General features: G+C 39.9%; 1 protein-coding gene across 2 annotated transcripts in view; it reads left to right on the top strand.

The window, feature by feature from the left end:
• LCLAT1 (lysocardiolipin acyltransferase 1) overlaps positions 1–19,994 on the top strand; it is an 81,354-nt gene that overhangs the window by 28,744 nt on the left and 32,616 nt on the right. For both annotated transcript variants that reach the window (XM_072409963.1, XM_072409962.1), the window contains one exon: positions 7,408–7,524. In XM_072409963.1, coding sequence (XP_072266064.1) covers positions 7,408–7,524 — 117 coding nt within the window. The remainder of the gene's footprint in view (positions 1–7,407; positions 7,525–19,994) is intronic.

The following is a 19,994-nucleotide window of genomic DNA, read 5'->3' as shown; positions in this document are numbered from 1 at the left end:
TAACACAGGGTGCAATTACTGGGTTTTCAAGTGTTCTCCCCAGTCCCTAGCTGGGTGGTAATTAAAAAGTTGGATCTCAAGTTGGGGCTTCCACCCTCCTACAGCTTCTTCTGGGAAAAATACTGTTTTTCATTTGCATGTAGCAATAGGTAGTCTTCAGGCCTTATGCAATTAAGGAACCAGTGGGAGTTATTCTTATGCTTACATTGGGTAGGTGTGAAGGTGCTCATTTAGACATCTTGCAGTCATATCCAATCCTCTGAATGTCGAGCTGTTTTTGTAATATTGTTGTTGTTATGGCAAAGCAGCATATAAGGTCTCCAAATTTCCAAACAACTTGTATGAGATTTGCAGGGTACAACTCATTATATAAACTTCTTTGGAGCTTGAGATTTAAATTGAGGCTTTGTAACGAGTCATTTCGGTTAAATGTAGCCTGATTATGGCACCTAGAGATCATTAAACATCGCTTGTTCTCATCACTGAATTGGGTACATGTGTGCACATCACATCTACGAGGCTAATACCTTGAAAGAATCACCTCGAAGCTGTTATTTCAATCATGGGATAGAAGAAGAAAACTCAAGAAATGACCGTCTTGTTTTTTTCTTTTTTTAAAGCCATGTAATAAAATCTGAAGTTTAGTATCTAGTTCTTCTTTCAATGAAGAGAAGCGGAAGTTCCACTTTTAATATCCATGATCAGGCAGGTCATTGTTGCAGAAATTATATAAAAAATAAAATGTGCAACACGCTTTAAAAAAAAAAAAAAAAAGTGCAGCACCGCTTTTTTAAGTCACAGCGATCAAAACTGAATGGAAGCGCAGAGCCTCCCAGGATACCTATGTCATGCATTCTGGGAGGCTTGGGCATGCTCAGAAGGGCCATTTTTTCCACTAAGGGGAAAGAGATGCCAGTCTCACGCATGCGCAGTAAGATCGGCTCTTTTTTTTTCCCCCTTTGCGCAGTAGGTTACGTCACCCAATCTCACACCTGCGCAGTGCGAGATTGGGTTATGTTGAAAGAAGACCGGAAAAGAAGAGAAAAGATTGCGGCTTCCTCTTGGCCAGGATGAAGAAGAATTCTAGGACGCCATCGTCATCGAGGGATGTGCAGGATTGGTAAGTGTGATTTTTGTAATTTTCAGTGAAGCCCAATATGTATTGCCAATATGTACGGCATATTTATTTATTTGTAACCCTGATATGCACTTCATCAGTCCATTCCCCTAACTATAAACGTTTTCTAACATGTCTTTTGTTGTGTCAATTTATATGTATAAGCAAGGCTACTCCAGCCAAGACAAGTAAAGTGCGACCCAACTGTGATAAGAGAATCCATGCTGGGACTTGTTTAAGGCAGAGGAAAATGCACATTGTGTCCCGGCATCAATAAAACACGGCAGGAGTTATTCTCATGCTTACAATGGGTACACAAATACAATAAAAAACAGGAAATTAAGCCAATATTTAGGCAGGCTCGTAGCTACTGAAGTTAGCTTAAGTTAGTTTAAAAAGTTAGCTGTTCCAGCCTCACTGTTTCTAAAAAGTTTGAACAAGATCTTCTAATGGAGACCGAGATGACGATAAAAGCAATTCCCGCTTCCAATCTAAAACGCCAAACTGCCAGGAGCGGTAATTGGGATAATAGTATTTTAAAACACCCCATACAGTAATCTAGGGAAAATGTTATCTCCATCACAGGACATTGCAATTTCCTCTTTTTTTATTTCAATATTCATTATGATCATGTAGAGATTACAGAAATCCCACGTCTAGACATAGTTTCCTGGTTGTTATTTATATAACTTGGAGTCCATGGGTTTATAGTTCTATTTTAAAAATAACTCTGGTACGTGGTCATTAAAGTGATACCATGACCTTTGCCTGAATGTTGACTTATGACCAAGAGTTCAGTAATCACACTTTGAGGGTCATTGATACTGGTATCTTAAATAGCGAAAGAGGGGATGATAGTAACATGAGTATGTATATTTTGCTTGTGGAGGCTAGGGGGTCAAGGTGTGCCGCCATCTTCTTTTTCTCTTCCTGTAGATGATCTTTTCTTGATCTTTATTGGCCGTGCCTGGATAGCGTCACTCCTGCACAGTGCATGGGAGTACATTTATTTCCGGCGCACGCAGGGGAAGCCAAGGTTGCTGAGTACCCTGGCAAGCAAAGCTTATGCAGCTCAGCTTTTTGGCAGATACCCAGAGCAATCAGGCAGGTAGGAGGGGAAAACACCAGTCACCAGTATTGCTTGTGGTTTCCTCCTGATGACTTTTTCCCCTCTTATTGACAATTGTCGTTGGAAAGGATCTTTCACAATCCTTTCCAACGACAAAAGACTGAACGAGTGCTGTTCTGATCTATGGAGAAGTGAGGGGGAGAATGACGGAGCAGCACCCCACTGCACCCTCTCCCCTTCACTTGTATTATGATGGTTGCTGCATCCGCCAGCACTGATCCATGAACGACATCGCATGAGCATTGTACACGCCAGATTCCCGTCCGATACCAGCCCCCAGGCGATTATCGGATGAATATCGGAGAATCATCTGTCGTGTGTATGTAGCCTTAGCCTGTTCTGTGGTGGGTGCCACCATCTTCTCTTTTGCGTTCTGGGTTAGCTGGACGGGATGGCCCAGCACCCACAAGGGATGTTGAGATTGCCGGGTATTCCTGGCAACAAACAAAGTTTGACAGCTGGCCAGCGATCATTCTAGTTAGAATAGGTATTGCAGAAAGAGCTTCTCTTTCTGCAATTAAGACTTTAGTTTCACATTTAACAAATTTCCCTGGTGCGCAACCTGCTGACCCCCAGCTGTCGTTTTGTGGCCCTTAGGGCTCCTGTCTGGGGTACTTTGAGATGTCCTTACCTATATGCTTACTTTGACCAGAATAGTTCATGTTCTTTTTCTTGGTTTTAAAAGTTTTATGGTTTTATTTTTTTCATGTTGCCTTTCTTTTTTCTGTGTTAAGCGTTCCTTATCAGTTGTTATGCTTTTTTTGTTTCCCCTTAGATTATATATAATGGCTCTTGCTGAAAGATATATCAGATGTGGCGTAATGAATTTTAAAACAGGTTGTAAAGAACACAAATGTGGGAACATTGACTTATAAACTGTGTTTTACAGAACTGATCTCTATCAGTCTCATGAAATATGTCCACAGCAACCTTTTATAACCATTTTACCTCTGAGGCTGTACATTCTCCAGGTACCCCTGCTAAAAACAATTTTATCGATGCGCTATCGGGTTTGTATAAAAAAAAGCATACCAAGCCTATTTGACTCCCAGTCCAAATAGTTCTGTTATCATTTTCATACAAAAATATTTTCAGTAATATTCTTTAAATGAATAAACGTCGTAGAAAGACAGAGTAATATATATTAACTCTCTAACCAACTCTTGTAGATTTTATTTACCATCTCTTGTTTGTTACATGTCCAGTATTCTCGTTAAAGCTGGGTGCCAAGAAGCTTTATGCGGGTGGGCAGGTAACACATGACAAATTTGTTGTTCCCAGTTGTTGATGCTATAGTAATCCAGTAACCCCTATAATTCTGTCAGCTTTCTACCGCCCCCTATACCTTACAATTTTCTAATGTCCACCCTCCTGGTATGCCCTATTTTCTAAACCCTTTGTATTATGCCCCAATTGCCCAGTGTCCCTGTATTGTGACCCAACTTTTCATCAATTACTGAACACCACCGGTTATTTACTGAAAAGTTCCAGGTGGTTCGATCTGCTATAAGCCGCTGGGGAGAAAATTGCACTCCTATGTAGAACAACACTTAGCATCAGAGCAGGGAAACAAATGTTACCAATCAGATGCTGTGCGTGCGCATGTGCTGACAAGGATGACTGGAGGGAAGAACAGAGAATAATTGATTTGTCTCGTTGCATTATTACTGTCCAATCACAGACTAGGGGCGGGACAAAGAGCTAGGTGAAGTAAACCGGGAAAGCCAATTCTCATATACAGTTAAGTCCATATTTATGTAATATAATTTATATATAATTTTTTTCTAATTTTGGTTTTGTACAATACCACAAATAATTTTAAATGAAACAACTCAGATGCAGTTGAACTGTAGACTTTCAGCTTTAATTCAGTGGGTTGAACAAAAAGGTTAAATAATAATGTGTGGAACTATATATATGAAATCATTATATTTTTTAGCAGGGTGCCTAAAGTTCAGCATGAGCTGCTGCAAAATGTTTTTTTTTTTTTTTTCTTGTGGAGGGTGGGTTGTAAATAATAATTTTCTCCTTTTTTTTTTTTGTCTCATGGGAACACTGTTTTCCTTGACTTATTTCCTTGAATAAGACCTTCCGATTGAGGCGAGGTGGCCCTTGAGAGTTTTCAGTATTATTTCCAGAGATAATTTTTCTCACCTGCATGGAAATAAATGATGACGGAGAGTGATCTCTCTTCTTTTCTTCTTCTCTTAATTTCCATTTTCTTTCCCTCCCTTTCCTTTCTTTTTTCTTTTTTTTCCATTTAATCTTCCCATTTTCTTTACATTCTACTCTTTTTTTTTTTTCCCTGTAAATTCTACTCTTCTTCTCTTACTTGCTTCTTTCCTTTTACATTCTTCTCCCATTTTCTTACCTTTTCCTTCATTTCCTTCCTTCAACTTTTCTTTTTATTCACTCCTCTCCTTTTTTCATCTACCTTTTCTCCCCTTAACTTTTTCTTCCCTCCGTCTGCTCCTTTTCTTTCCTTTCCTACATTTTCTTTTTTCTCCTTCAATTTATTTCTTCCTGCTTTTCTTTCTCCTCCTCATCTCTCCCTCTTTCCCACCTCTCCCTTTTCATTTTTTATTCCCCCTTTATTTCCTTAATTTTCACTTTCTTTCTTTCCTCTGTCTTTGTTTCCTTCCATTTTTTTCTCTCCTTGTTTATGCTTTCCAATCCATTTGCTCTTTCTTTTCTCCTTTTATTTTTTTCTTTAATCTCTCCATTTTCTTCACTTTCTTTTCTCTTCTACTCTTTTTCTCTTCCTTGTCTTATGTTTAGTTTCTTCCATTTCTTATTTTTATTTCATTTACTTTTGTTTTTGATTTGCCTTTCTTGCTTTTACTTTACTTTACTTTACTCCTTTCTTTTTCGTCACCACATTTTCCTTTACTTGCATTACTTTTTGTTTTTACTTTTTCTTTTCCTTCCTTGTTCCTTACCTTTGCCCTTTTCTAAATTTTTCTGCTAATTATATTTCTAATAATTTTCTTTCATTATAATATTCTAGTTTGTTTGCCAATTCTTATGCGTCAATTTACTTTCTCCTCTCCTCTGGGCAGGAAATGGTGGAGTAAACTTGGCCACTGTGTGCAGATTGGAACTTTTTATTTCAAGTAGCTCCGACATAATGATGCCAATTCTGCCAAGTTAGATCTACACAAAGGCAGTGAGGTGATCAGTTAACCAGTGGGTAGCCAAATGGGTTAGATCAGTTTTTTTTAACCTTTTGTACCATGGGAGAACTATTAGAAAAACTTTTAGGTCTTCAGGGAACCCTTTTTATTATTACTATATCCACAGCTCACAGTATACTAGTGTGGTGGTCAGTGGGAAGAATTCCTCCTATATTGCTGGCCAGTGGGAAGAAAGTCACCCTTACAGATAGCCAAAAAGATCATTGGGGTCACTTATACTGACCCGAGAGGTGCAAACTGCATATTGCTAAATAAACCCCCAGCAACCTCAGGAGAAATCATGGTTGAGAAACACTAACTTAGACATTCTTTTCAACAGCAAATCACTCACCACAGCCACTCTTTCAGTTTTATCTGCTGATAGAAATGTTTTCCTCTACATTGGGCTATGTGTATGACGTGGGATATTGGACGTCAGTTGTGCTCTGCTAAAGAATAAGTAAAGAACTTTGTGAATAACTCAGACATCAGAAAAATCCACATGAACGAATACATGAAAAATAAATCAAAATGCATCACTAATGCATGGATATACATTTGAACCTGAATGTCAAAAAGGCTCACCACGCATGGACTTCAGAATTTCAAACATTATCAAGATTTATAGCCTACTTTCTCTTTTTCTCTACCTTTTTCTCCCTCACTCCCATCAGTCTCTCTTTAGTTACCTTTCCAAACCTTCCAAAGTCCACTTAGAAAGTCCACTTTTTTTTTTATTTTGCATACGTGAATATGCATGTTGGTGAAGCAGACATTAATTAATCACTAGGGACAATGTTTTTTTTTATAGCGTAATTCACATTTATTATTTTGTTATTTGTGTTGGTAAAATGGTATTAATCACTAAGGAGGAATTATTTTTGTTATTTTGGAATTAAATTTCACTATAGAGATTGGTATTTAAAGATAGTGGATATTGAAGTGGGATAAGAATTTTACACTAGGGGTCTTTTTTTTTTTTTTTATTTAGAAAGGGAAAAATTGTCTTACCATGGTACATAATAGTAGTGTGAAAAGCAAGTACAAGGGGAGACTAAGAGGTAAAATGGTAATAATTGGTAATATAATAGGAATTAGGTAATAATATGTATAGAGATAGTTTAAAGATTAAAAGGGTTATAGGAGCTGAAAATGTGTTGTAATTTTAAAGAAAAGGTATAATACGAGAAATGATGGAAACGATTAGATTGGAATAAAATAATGAGATAAATAATGGCTGTAAACCTCTATATCTTCTTTTTTTAATTAATTTTTGTTTGTAAAAATACAGGAAAACGTATAACTTGTAAATGTTTATTTGAAAAATAATAAAAATATTGAAAACAAAGTCCACCTAGAAAAAAATTCATGGGAACTATAGATTTTAGTTGCTACATTTCTACTATGAGTTAGTTTAGTGGCAAAAACTTTGTTTTTACCTAAAAGTAAAAAAAGGAACTAAAGTAAAATTTGGCATCAGACAGGTGGTTATGGCAGAATGGACAGGCGATGTCCCCTCTGCAATAGGTATTCTTACCTGCCTGATCGGCACCCATCTGTAACATTTTGCTTGCACAGCTCAGCATTTGTTGTCAGGGATTCCCAGCAATCCCGGCTTCCATTGCTGTTGTCAGCAACGAATACGCACTGTTACGTCATCATGTAAAGTTTGACAAAGATAGAAATGAGGAAAAGAATGTAGAAGATGGCGATGCTCGCAAAGGTATGGGGACAGGTGAGTATCCTCAGGGTTTCGTTCTTCTTCAATATAACAATATAACACACACTGGGAAGCACAGTGACTCAGAGGTTAGCACTAGGCCTTTTCAGGACTAGGTCACAGGTTCCCAGGACACTATCTGCATGGAGTTTGCAGGTTCTCCCCATGTTTTTTTTGGGTACTCCAGTTTCCTCCCACATTCCAAAAACATGCAGTTAGGTTAATTGGCTTCCCCCTCCAATAATTGTCCTTAGACTGTATTAAATAGCCAACACCAAGTCCCGCAGCCACGAGTTTGCTGAGAAGAACTCGCTTGAGAAGTATGAATACGTCCTCCACCCGAGAACCACAGGGTTTACCTTTCTTGTGGATCGTCTGAGGGAAGGTACTGAGTTTTCTATATTAAACATCAGTTATGCTTATTTTGTGCCTTCTTAAGCATAATTCTCATGCCTCTGATAATTATGTATGCATTTTATTTTTAACTTGTTTTTAGGTCTCTTTTTGCATAGTTAAATAGTTTTTTGCAAAGGTTGTTCCAAAGTCAGAAATGAATACCAATCTGAACTTTAAGGTGAATTATAACATTCAGGTAAAGTTTTTTTACATCAACAACCTTAGTTCAGAATTACAGATTTAGGGTATATTGATACTTGGTGCCTGGTACTAGGATGCATTGACACCTGGGGTGTAAAAATAAAGAAACCCTGATACTTAGGGGAGATCCCAGAAAAATGACACACTAATGCTTTGGGTCCTAGAAAAACTACACTCTAAAACTTGGGGTTCTAGAACAATGATACTCGCTGACACTTGAAACCCAGAATAATGACAGAATGACACTTGAGACTCCTAGAAAGGTCCTTGGAGCAATTATTAATATTATTTATATAGCATCAACATATTACGCAGCGCTGTACATTAAATAGGGGTTGAAATTAACAGACAGATACAAAGAATGACACAGGAGGAGGAGAGGACCCTGCCCCGAAGAGCTTACAATCCAAGAGGTGTAGTAGCACACAATAGGAGAGTGAATATGGATTGGTGAGTGAATATGTATAGTGAGGGTTTTGGAGACAGAAGAAGACCGGTAGGTGAGGTTGAAGTGTTGGGTTTTAAGAGCTCTTTTCAAGCAAAAAGTAGGAGCAAAATTAATAGGATGAGAAGACCGTGCGTGTGAGGAGGTTATGAGTCAGGAAGTCATTTTTTCCTATCAGGTCAGAAAGGTAAGTGGGACAAGAACTGTGGCACAGGCACAGCAAAGCACAGCTTTGCAAATTACAGCAAAGCACAGGAGCTGTAATTTGATTCTAAGGTGAAATGGAAGCCAGTGAAGAGAACTACAAAGAGGTTCAGCAGAAGAGGAGCAGTGGGAAGCCTGTGTATAGAGTAGGTAGGTGGGAAGGCTGTGTATAGAGTAGGTAGGTGGGAAGGCTGTGTATAGAGTAGGTAGGTGGGAAGGATAGATAGGTCTGGCTGCATCATTCATAATAGATTGTGGAGGAGAGTCTGACTAGTGGAATACCAGAGAAGAGGGGTTCTAAAACAATGATACTTGATGACATTTGAGACCCAGAATAATGACATTTGAGGATCCTAGAACAAAGACACACTGGCGCTTGTGATCTCAGAGTAAAACACACTGAGTTTTGGGGTCCCAGAGGAATGATACACTGGCTCTTGTGTGCCATTGGCTCAGTAACACTTGGGAGGTCCCACAGCATTGGTAGACATTGACATACTCAAGACCCCTGAATAAAGTCACATGAACACTTGGGAGTCCCAGAAAAATGACACACTGACACTTAAGTGTTCCAGATCAATATAGCACTTTTTATGTCAGTTAAGGTTTGTAGTCTTAATGATACCCACTGACATTTGGGGCCCCAGAATAATGACACAATGACACTGGAATGTCCCTAAACAATGACAATCTTACACTTTGGGGGACCCAGAATAATTACGCCCTGAATTTTTAACTTTCAGGCCATGCACTAAACATTTCCTTAAAAGGTAAACCTGCGTTTTTACAGTTATCAGCATGATCTCTTAAAATGCATTGTTCTTCTTGACCTCCACTTAAACTTGCAACTTGTTATTTCACTTGGGAAATTAGAGCCAGGAGGTCACACTGATGAGCCGTAAATTTCCATCTTGGCTGAAAAAACAGACACATCTTAATGCCACGGGTCACATGTCAGAGACGCAGAACACAAAGCAGAAGGCACATCCAGTATTTTCACCAAGCTCTCCTCGGCTTCCAAGAACCACTAGAAAAATATAGAAAGAAAAGCGCTATTTTCCCTGCAATCAGCCCCAAGATCATGTTTACATTGCTCAGCATAATCTGTGCTTCAATGACAACTTTCATCCCCAGTGGCTTTCGTGTGAATTTGTTTTGGTTCTTGGCAGTCTCCAATCCTTGGAGAAAAAGGCCAGCGCAGAGAACATCAATTTACTCTAAAAATAGGACAGCAAGTCGGAGAAATAAAATTTGCTTTCTAAGTCTGCTGAATCAAAAGAAAAAAATGCAGCTTTGACTGGTGAGATGCAGAAACTGATCTGAAATGATTATTAGGGTAGAAGGAATATGTTTATTTTATTTATTGTATTTGACAGTGAAGTGGACTACAGGTTACATGAGTTGAAAAAAGACATAAGTCCATCAAGTTCAACCACTAGGGAAATAAACATATCCCAGATATAAAACCCTATATATATAGTTGGATCCAAAGGAAGGCAAAAATAAAACCCTGCTACAATTTACTTCAACAGGGGAAATAAATTCCTTCCTGATCCCATGAGGCAATCGGATGTTTCCTGGATCAACAGTCTGTTATCTTTACTTTAAGTCTTTAATCCCCAGTTATATTCTGTGCTTCTAGAAATGATCCAGCTTTTTCCTAAAGCAATTTTTAGAACTTGCTGAAACTACTTCCTGAGGGAGCCGATTCCACATTTTCACAGACCTTACAGTGAAGAATCCCTTCCCTATCCGGAGCTTAAACTTCTTTTCCTCCAGACGCAAAGAGCGCCCCCTTGTGCTTTGTAATGATCTCAAAGTGAATAATAGGGAAGAGAGTTGTCTAAATGGACCATTTTTATATTTATACAGGGTGATCATATCCCCCCTTATACATTTCTTCTCAAGAAAGAATAGATTCAGTTCAGCTAATCTCTCCTCATATCTGAGCTCCTCCGTTCCTTTTATTACTTTAGTTGCCCTTCTCTGCACACTCTGATTCAACGAAATCCTTTTTATGGTGGCCAAAATTGGACTGCATACTCCAGATGATGTCTGACTTTTGCTTTGTACAGGGACATACTGATTTGTGAGCTTCGGCTACATAAAGCCACTCACGTATATATTCATGAGCAAATCAGCAATGTTTGTTTCCAGGCACAAAACATTCATTTTTAATATTTTCCTCAATGGCCACAAATTATAATAATTCAATATATGTGGTCCTAACACAGATATTTACATGTAAAGTTAGGGGTGTTGTGTATGGCAGGCTTTTGGCAGGGATCCACAAAATGAACAAATACCACCATATACAAATACAATTAAGACCCTTTATCCTGCACAAAGGGAGAGCAGCAGAGACAGGTTTGTATAACTGGAAACTTTTGCACAAAAGCAAAGTGGTGGAGTTGCTTCATTGTGGATTTCTCTGCAGATCTTGTAGCGATACACAAAGTACATCAACATGTACATCAAGGGCCCTTATGTTTAAGCTATAGTTGGGTATACTGGATTTTAGCTTTGAAGTGGATCTCAATTTTGGAATCTATGCCAAAAAGGCAGGAAGGCAGGCACAAAGCAAAGGTCCAGTCACCAGCATTGTCTATGGGTTTTCTTGCAGCTGAGAACTGACTTGCCATCTCATATCCTGCACGGTGCTTCTGTGTGATGGTGGACATTTGGCAGAGGAAAGGCTTTGCTTTCATTTCTGACTCTCTGAAGACTGCTGATCTGATAATCTTTCAGAAGGCTTAGAAAACCCAGATCCACACAAAACAAATGAAGCAGGGAGGTACTTACACTGCAGGTTCCCAAGGTACATCTTCCTCTCCAGCAAAGAGAACAATGATATTACAATAATTTATCCTGTGGATATACAACTTTGTAACTTGCAGCATAAGCACAAAGAAAAGAACCTAAAATTGTCAGGAGTAAATTAGGGCAGATTTTAAAGAATTTTGATTAGGCACTTTTAACATTTCTAGATTTTTTTAAACAAATATAAACTATTGGTAAGGTAAACCACCTTATGACTTTTTATATTCCCCCAAAAAATTACCTCTAGTGGTCATACATGGCCATCAGAATTGAATATTGAAACTAATTAATAATGTCACCTTTGAGTGAAACACCTCACATTGCTACACAGAAAAGCAGTGCATTCTGGATCATGTGTGTTATGGTGGTTACATTGGGCCTCCTAGGATGGTGGTTGCCAACCTTTTTTGACCTGTGGACCACTAAATTTCCTGGCTCAGGTATGCGCATGCTCGGGGAGCCGGGTGTATCTTAAAGGGCCATGATGCCATTATGCCATGATGCCAGAACCCGCCCACTCTTCCATCACAGGTCTGAGCCTTTCCTTAGTCTGCGATCTGTACGGGGGACATGGTCTGCGGTTCTGGCCAGTGCGCCACCCCAGCGGGGTTCTTCTCCTGACCTGGCTCGGGGGCACACCAGCCAGAGGTGTAGACCACCGGTTGGTGACCGCTGTCCTAAGAGACCTTACAAGGCAGCATAGACACCCTGTAGAAGGAAGAATATTCCTTAGAAGACAAAACACTGTTTACATTATTCTCCCCAGAAAATGTTTTGAGTTGGATGGGAAGAAGTTGTAGGGGGATGGTGGCCCCTGAATTGTGAGCCAACTCTTGAGTTACCACCCAAAAATAGAGGGGTTACTCAAAAGTGCTGGGTGGTGCGCCCAGCTAAAAGGGGCTGGGGAGAAGACTGGATTGTATATAACAAAGTAAAGGTAAAGATGCAATATTACAATGTATGTTTGATAGTGCTTTAATAGGGTGCTATGTAAACAACTTTCCAGGCATTATATCAGAACCCGAATACGTCTTCATATAGTCCTCGGCAGGACAGAAAGAGAAACGGTGTGCACATGAGCCTGTCAGGGTTCTATTGCTTTTCACAGTGCTATAACCATATGTGCAGGACAGGAATGTGACATCATCAATGTGCTGCTACAGCTACATCCCTGTCCAATAAGCAGGCCTGAGGTGTGTCCTGGACTAACTCTATGTCCTAACTACACGGTGGTCACAGACAACTATTAGGTGATTAGCTGAGTTGCATATTAGAAGCTCTCTTATATCAGAAACAGAGTTGTGTTCTTGCCAGACCCTTTTAGCTGGGCGCTTCATCTGGCACATTTAAATAACCATCTGGCTGTTTTTGGGCCAAGGTACAGGGGTCACCACCCACCCACCTCTTTCCTCCCCGATTCTGGGGGGGAATACTGACTGCAGAGACATGATTAAAATATCCAATCGTTGATATGTATATACAAAGTTCTTTGCCCCCTAAATGTAGCACTCTTCTGGATAAAATAAACAACATACACAATGTACAAAATACACTAGGTCTTAGTAAGCTATGTACACAACACAGTCTGTGTTGGTGAAATTATGTAGTTGGCAGTAGATATAAGGATTTTTATTTTTTTAGTATACATCCTGCTGCTGAGCTGTACACATGTACTATGCAATGTCCTTACAATGGCAAATCCTCACTAAGCCAGCGCTAATGTGTTTCCTAAGATTGTGATTACAAGTGTCATGTCAATACATTCACCTTGTTACATCAGTGCCCTCTGCTGGTCGGAGCACAATGTTTTTGCTGTACACAATAGCAATGCCGTTAGGTATAAGTTTGCAACACACAGGAATTTAACCTTTTTAGGCTTTAATGACTTCATATAACCAGTTAACATTTCATCTATAGAATTTTTTTTACCCCTGGATCAGAGGAATAGGCTTTGCCATACAGAAGCCATTGTCTAATGTATCACCAGATAATGCTACAGTCGGTAAGGTGACATAGAATGCTTTCGGAAAATTGCTGATCACTTTGCCCTGTTGCAAAACGCTCAGATTTGCATTTATCAGTTTATACAGTTTCAGTATCAGATAAGAAGAATATTGCACAGTGCATTTGTTACCTTCATCATCCTGTGTACAATATCATAACCAAAAGTCACCATGATAACCAGTTCCTGCCTGCTGTGTTCAACTAAAGGGCCCCCAGTTTTCCTCGCCAACAAAATTGGTGGAAATGCAAAGTTCAGTTTTGCTAGTCCTCGCTAGTGCCCTGATGATCTTCGAACTGAACAGAGACATGTGCTGATAACTAAGCAGCAATTTTCTAACATTGCAATATCCCATTTTTTTAAGGTTGCAGGTAGAAACTCAATAGGTAGGGTTTCTTATTTATGCAGGTTTCAATAGGGTAGGTCTTTATTCTACACAACATTATTAGGTCTTTATTATTGCAACGCTGTGTCCCAGGTTCGAATCTCGACCAGGACACTATCTGCATGGAGTACACAGGTTTTCCCTGTGTTTGTGTTGTTTTCCTCCGGGTACTCCGGTTTCCTCCCACATTCTAAAAACATGCAGTTAGGTTTATTGGCTTCCCCCCAAAATTGTCCTTAGACGGTGATAATGACATATGACTATGGTAGAGACATTAAATTGTGACCTCCTTTGAGGAACAGTTAGTGACATGACTATGGACTTTGTACAGCGCTGCATATAATGTCAGCGCTTTATAAATACTGAATAATATTAATAGTAGTCAGGTGATACAAATTGCCATTTCTGGTATTATAGAAGGTACACAGGCACTGAGGACATAGTGGTGGTTACACAATTAGTGAGCCTCTGAGAAACCCTGTCTAGCAAGGCTGAGAATTCTCATTCATCATCTGTACAGAACACTGTGAGTGCAGCGATGATGGGCAGAAGATTGAACAAGATGTATGCTGGCCATGCTAAGAGCACAGGATATCCAGCTTTTACTTGTACAGATGCTTTGCAAGGCAGAGCCCAGGCATGAGCACGCTTAGGAAAATGTCATAACTTAATGATGTTTACAACTATTCACTTTTCCGTCAGTAGCTGTTGTATATTTAATAGAAATAATGGCACAAGAACACAACCATAAGACTCCGGGATATATGGGGAAGTTGGAGTTGGGTCATTTCCAGGCAGAAGACTTTCCTATGCAAAACGCTCAATACCCCGTTTTCTGATATGGCCATATAAACCAATTGATTGTACTCTCTATGTAAACAGTGCCAGTAAACCTATTTGCTCCCTTTTGGTTTAAAAACGTTTTTTTACATCACTACAGAACCAATATACAACCATTATTTACTGTGAGACCAATGAAACCTTCTCCCCCAGTACCCATAGCCCCAGGATCCACACCACATGCAAGATTTACACACACAATGTTATGGTTACTGTTTAAATTGCTAACAGGATCTGCAATCCTCACACATAGCTCACCCCCCATATTTGCACTTTTCACACTTTTTTTTACTCCCTATGATTCTTGCAAGAAGTGCTAATAATGCTCTAACTCTGCATTTCTCAACCAGGGTTCCTCCAGAGGTTGCTGGGGGTTCCTTGAGCAAAGAGGAGTTTGTACCTCTCAGGTCAGTTTAAGTGACCCCAATGATCTTTTTGGCTATCTGTAAGGGTGACATTCTTCCCAATGGTCAGCAATGTAAGATTCACTCTTCCCCCATGACCACCAAGCTATTATACTGTAAGATATAATAGATATAGGGATTATTGAAGGGGTTCCCTAAAGACCAGAAAGTTACTTCAAGGGTTCCCACATGTAAAAATGTTGAGGAAAGCTGCTCTAACATATACAGCTTACTCCTCAGTATCTATTACAACATTGAGATCTGCCCTACAGCATTTACATCTTATTCCTTGGTTTTAAGGTCATCAGTGAAACTTGGCTGCAGCATTCTAGCTCGCTCCCCATGTCACCATCAGGATCTGCACTCCAGCACACACACAGCTCACTTATCTGTATCATTGCCATCAGTCAGCTCAACACTTCAGCACAAAGAACCTAATTCTCATTAATTTCCCAAATGTGATCTGCAGTCCACCATAAATGGCTCCATCTGCACTGTCCTCTCTACCAGTGTGAACTGCCCTCAGACACATAGCTCCTCATTGTCCATGCAACCCCAAACGATCTGCTCCCTACCACACAAGCCAATCCTATACATCACACCAACATCCAACCCTGTCTTGCTTTATATTGGAGGGATTGCTGGTATTTTGAAGTATCTTTCTTGCAGATTACACATCTTGGCAAAAGTGTGAATTTGTGTTATGTTCTATCATCAGGATAATCACATGTTCAGAACAAGAAATCTTACATCTTTTATACAAATGTCTCTCTGCATTACCATGTGTTGAGGTTTATAATTGTCAGGCAACACACATTGTTTCCTTCTTCTCCATGTGTCAATGTGTTTTTCACACCACGCAGGAATTATTCATCTTGCTGTATTTCACTCAGTATTTCATAACTCTGTATTAAACACATCCCTGCACTGTATTAATGTATTACATAGTGATTCATGCATCCTGTGCTTCATACTGCTGGGTAACATGCAAGCCCTGATGCTTGGGCTACGTACACACGTCAGATGATTCTCATCTGATAATCACCTCATGGCTGATATCAGACGAGAATCTGATGTGTGTACAGTGCTCAGCATTCATGGATCCATCCGGGCAAATCCACGAGCGATTGTGATGGAAGTGAAGGGGAGAGAGCACAGGGGGGTGCACACAGGGGGGAGTGGAATGGCACTGTTATGTACAGCGCTTGTTCATGCATCGTGTAGTCTTGGGATAGGATTGTGAAAGATCCTTTCCAACGACAATTATTGAACGTGTGTACCCAGCCTTTACACACAGCCTTATGACTCTCCATAAAATGCAGTTCTCTATATTTTATTTTTTAAAACCACTTTCTATCTTGCAGTAAGTTTTGCCTCTATACTATATGCAGTGGCTCATCTGTCTCTAATACAGTGAGGGAAAGTAGTGTTTGATCCCCTCATGATTTTGTACGTTTGCCCTCTGACAAAGAAATGTTTCTGGAAGGTCCACTTTGAGCATTAAAAAGCCTATCTAGGGACACCAGCTCTCTGAGAGTGCATCCATTGTTAGATTTCTGCATCAATGACAGACAGATGTGACCCCGCAGATAATATTCTGCACAGCAGTTTATCCTCTGTCATGCACTAATAGTCTGGATTTATCTTCCCTCGTAATTTGGAGAGTTGTTATTTTCTGGAGGTGGCAGCTGGGCTCACAGACTGCCATCACTAATCATATTGGCATCTCGGTGGTGTCTGTGGGCTCCAGCAACCAGACTGCTAATTATAGAAAACAATTGTGTACATACCCGTGCAGCATTTGCTCAGTCACACATGCATCTGCATTCTTTATCTCGCATTTTACTGCATATGATTGTTCTTTGATGAGATTGGAATACCAAGTGCTACCATATTGGATGTTAAGTGTAGCTTTAACAGTGAATACTTGCTTCTAAATTTCCTGGTTGATACATCCTCAGCAATCTCAATGCAACAATAGCACCCTAGTTTATGGATATTAATATTATTGTAAACAGAATTTATATGGTGCCAACATATTACACAGCCCTGCACAATAAATCGGGGTTGCAAATGACAGACACATACATACAGACAGTGGCACTGGAAGAGGAGGGGACCCTGTCCAGAAGAGCTTACAATCTAGGAAGTGAGGGAAGTATCCCACAATAGGGGGGAGCGGATAATTAAAAGGATTATAAATAGGTCAAAAAGGTTTCAGATTGTCCAGGGGTAACTTTGACCTTTGTGATTACCAACAAAAACCAAATATGATCTTTCTATAAGATATGCATGCCGCAACCATATATCTTTGTTTGTTTGTCATCTGAAATTTCTTGTTTACAAACCTAAACCCCAACTTTGGTAGCCATACATTGATCATCATTTATTTGATCTGATGAAACAGACATTGCTCTGCGAAACGCGTCATCTTTTGGTTCCATTCCAACGTACATTCAACCATCATGATATACTTTAATAACAATCATGGCTTTTCAGCTACATTAAGCCAGTCATGTTTATTGATTGAGATAGTTTTTATATATTGTCTGTATGCAATTATTTTAATACACTCTTAAAAAAAACCTATGTTTTAATCTTTATTTGGATGCAATAAATTGTTTATTGGTCTGTTTGGTGCCATTTCATATAACTGATACGCTATAAAGATATTTATACTTTTAATATACATTTGTAAAACATTTAAAAAAATATCTGCATGCAACCCCTTAACCAGGCAACACCATAATCAAGAAGGTCTTAATTGGAGAAAATAATGCAGTCCTCCTATAGGTCAGTAGGAATTCTTCTCTCTGTGTTTTGTATTCTCTGACTGTCACAGGTAAATCCACCTTCCACTGACACCAACTCATGATAAAATTACATTTTCATGAGACGTGTGTAGTTAAATTGTAATGTAAATGCTACTAACATGTCTGTCTGTAGCTCAAAACAAGCAAAGATGGGCAGGAACAGGGTTGAGAATCATGGCTGAAAGTTATTGGAATATTGGAGACATAAAAGAACCCATTTGGACAAACTTGGAGAAGCTCTGAGCTTGAATTGAGTCAGGGCCTTTGTACGGGACATGACCATATTCAATCTTGATAATTGGCCCCTTAGACCTGAGCACTGTCACATGGGCAGGCCACATGACCTGCTAAATACTGGGCAACAAGAAAGAGCTCAATATAGAGAGAGGGTGTGCAATGGAGAGTATAGCTTCCTACATAGGGTGATCAGAAAATGCTGTTTCGTTGAATAGGCAAAGTCAAAGCTTTGTTAATATAAAGGTACAGTAAACAATGATTGGCAATAGCTATTACTAGTTCTCCCACAGCACCCTTGTAGCCGCAAGCCACCCATGGCAGTTACTGCATTTGCAGTAGCTCTGTATTTTGGCGATGATGCGTCAGCAGCTGCTAAACAAGCGGCGCTTAATTTGCTATCAAGTGGAGCCTTGACATTAAATAAGATCATCTTACATTTCACCCTCCGAAACACTACGAGTGTTCCAGGAACTAATTAGCCATCAATGGCCAGCTACACGGAAAAATATTAAAAATACATAGCGGGCTAAGCATGAATTGTTAATGGAAGCAAAGCAGCGCTTTTATTTCATTGCAATTCACAGGGAATAGGTTTGTGGAGATGGCTTTGTTTAAGTGGAAACAACAGGATAATGCTTGTCAGTTTCGGCTTCATGGAGCCCGGTCTTGGGTTTCCCTTTGCTGAGCGGCTGGGGCAAGCGTGACCAAGTGATGAAAGATTTAGGTCACAAAGGCTTTGGCTTCACAAAAAAACAAGGCTTTGTTGTGAAACATTGGTATGTCTGGGGAATTTGGATGCGTCTGGTGTCTCATGTGGAGCAATCTCAACAGCGCTACTCATATCTTCTAATGAGTACCTACCAAAATAAAAAATAAATGTGATAGGCAACAGTGTCAGTGCTCTCGCCAGAACGAACCAGACTAGGAGCCGTTTGTTTTTGGTCTGTGGGACTGCAGGAAACCCTGGGGTACTTTCATGCAGTGGTATTGGGGACAGCAGTAGCTTCACGTGCAGTTTCTTACAGTTACTTAGCGGAAAGTTCAGTCCACTCACTCCATGACATTCACATGAGAAGTGCAGGGAGTAGAACCTCACAGATCACTTGACCCAAGCTCACGAAATGCAATATCACACTCCCTGTTGACCAAACTTGTAGTTTTCACTGTATGGGAGTACAACATATTTCTCCTCTGGGACGTCATATTAATGGTTCTTGCTTTCCAGGCTGACCTGCCTACTGCTGTGTAGAAGTGGGTGCTGATGGAGCCTATTCATTCATGTAAATGCAGAATTCAAGTTGTAAACAGTGTACATCAACACAACGTCTCCTCTTCATTCTTCTCAGCTCCATCCCGAGTAGTGATCCTCATGCTTGTAACTCTGCAGTCCAACGCTTTATTTTGCAGCTCACTTAAAGCAGAACTAAACTAAAAATAAAACAAATCACACTTACCTTTATTCCCGCAGATCCTTTTATCCATCAGGAGTTTTCTTCAATTGGGGTCCCGTGTCATCCTGGTATTCGTCTTTGGCCCCGCGTGGAGTAAACACCGGGCACCACCATCTTTTTCCTTCCTCTTCGTACGTCACGTGATCTCGAGCAGCCAGAACCTCCCGGGATGCGTAACAAAAGTATGAGCGGCTCTGTGCTCCCATTTAGTCTCCATTCAGTCTTGATGACTGTGGGGATCAAGACAAAACGGGTCAGCGCTGCACCCCCCCACCACCACTACTACCAGGTTGTTGGAGCAGAACCTGATCATTAACTCTGCAGCATCTGTAGCGTTTTGTAACCCAGATTTATCAGCAATTATTAATACAACACTTTTTATTTCAGGTATCCTGGACTTTTCAGCTTTGTCCATATGCAGTAGACTCCTAACTTTCAAAGATTGTAAGATCTTTAATGGTTCTTAGTGAGCTGCAGAACATTCCTCATTAACTTTCTAGAAAATCCATTTTTAAATCAATTGGCAGCAGCTTGGAATATCCTCAAAAAAAATCAACAAAATCATTAAGAGAGGATTAAAATTGCACATTATAGCGCTGGGGTCCAGAACTTTGCCAAGGCTAATTCTCTGCCTTTGGTATAGTAAAGTTTAAGTTT

The sequence above is a fragment of the Pyxicephalus adspersus genome, chromosome 4 (assembly GCF_032062135.1).
Source record: "Pyxicephalus adspersus chromosome 4, UCB_Pads_2.0, whole genome shotgun sequence".
Lineage (NCBI taxonomy): Eukaryota > Metazoa > Chordata > Amphibia > Anura > Pyxicephalidae > Pyxicephalus > Pyxicephalus adspersus.
The sequence above is the reverse complement of the archived record's forward strand: the minus strand, read 5'-3'. Positions and strand labels throughout refer to the sequence as shown.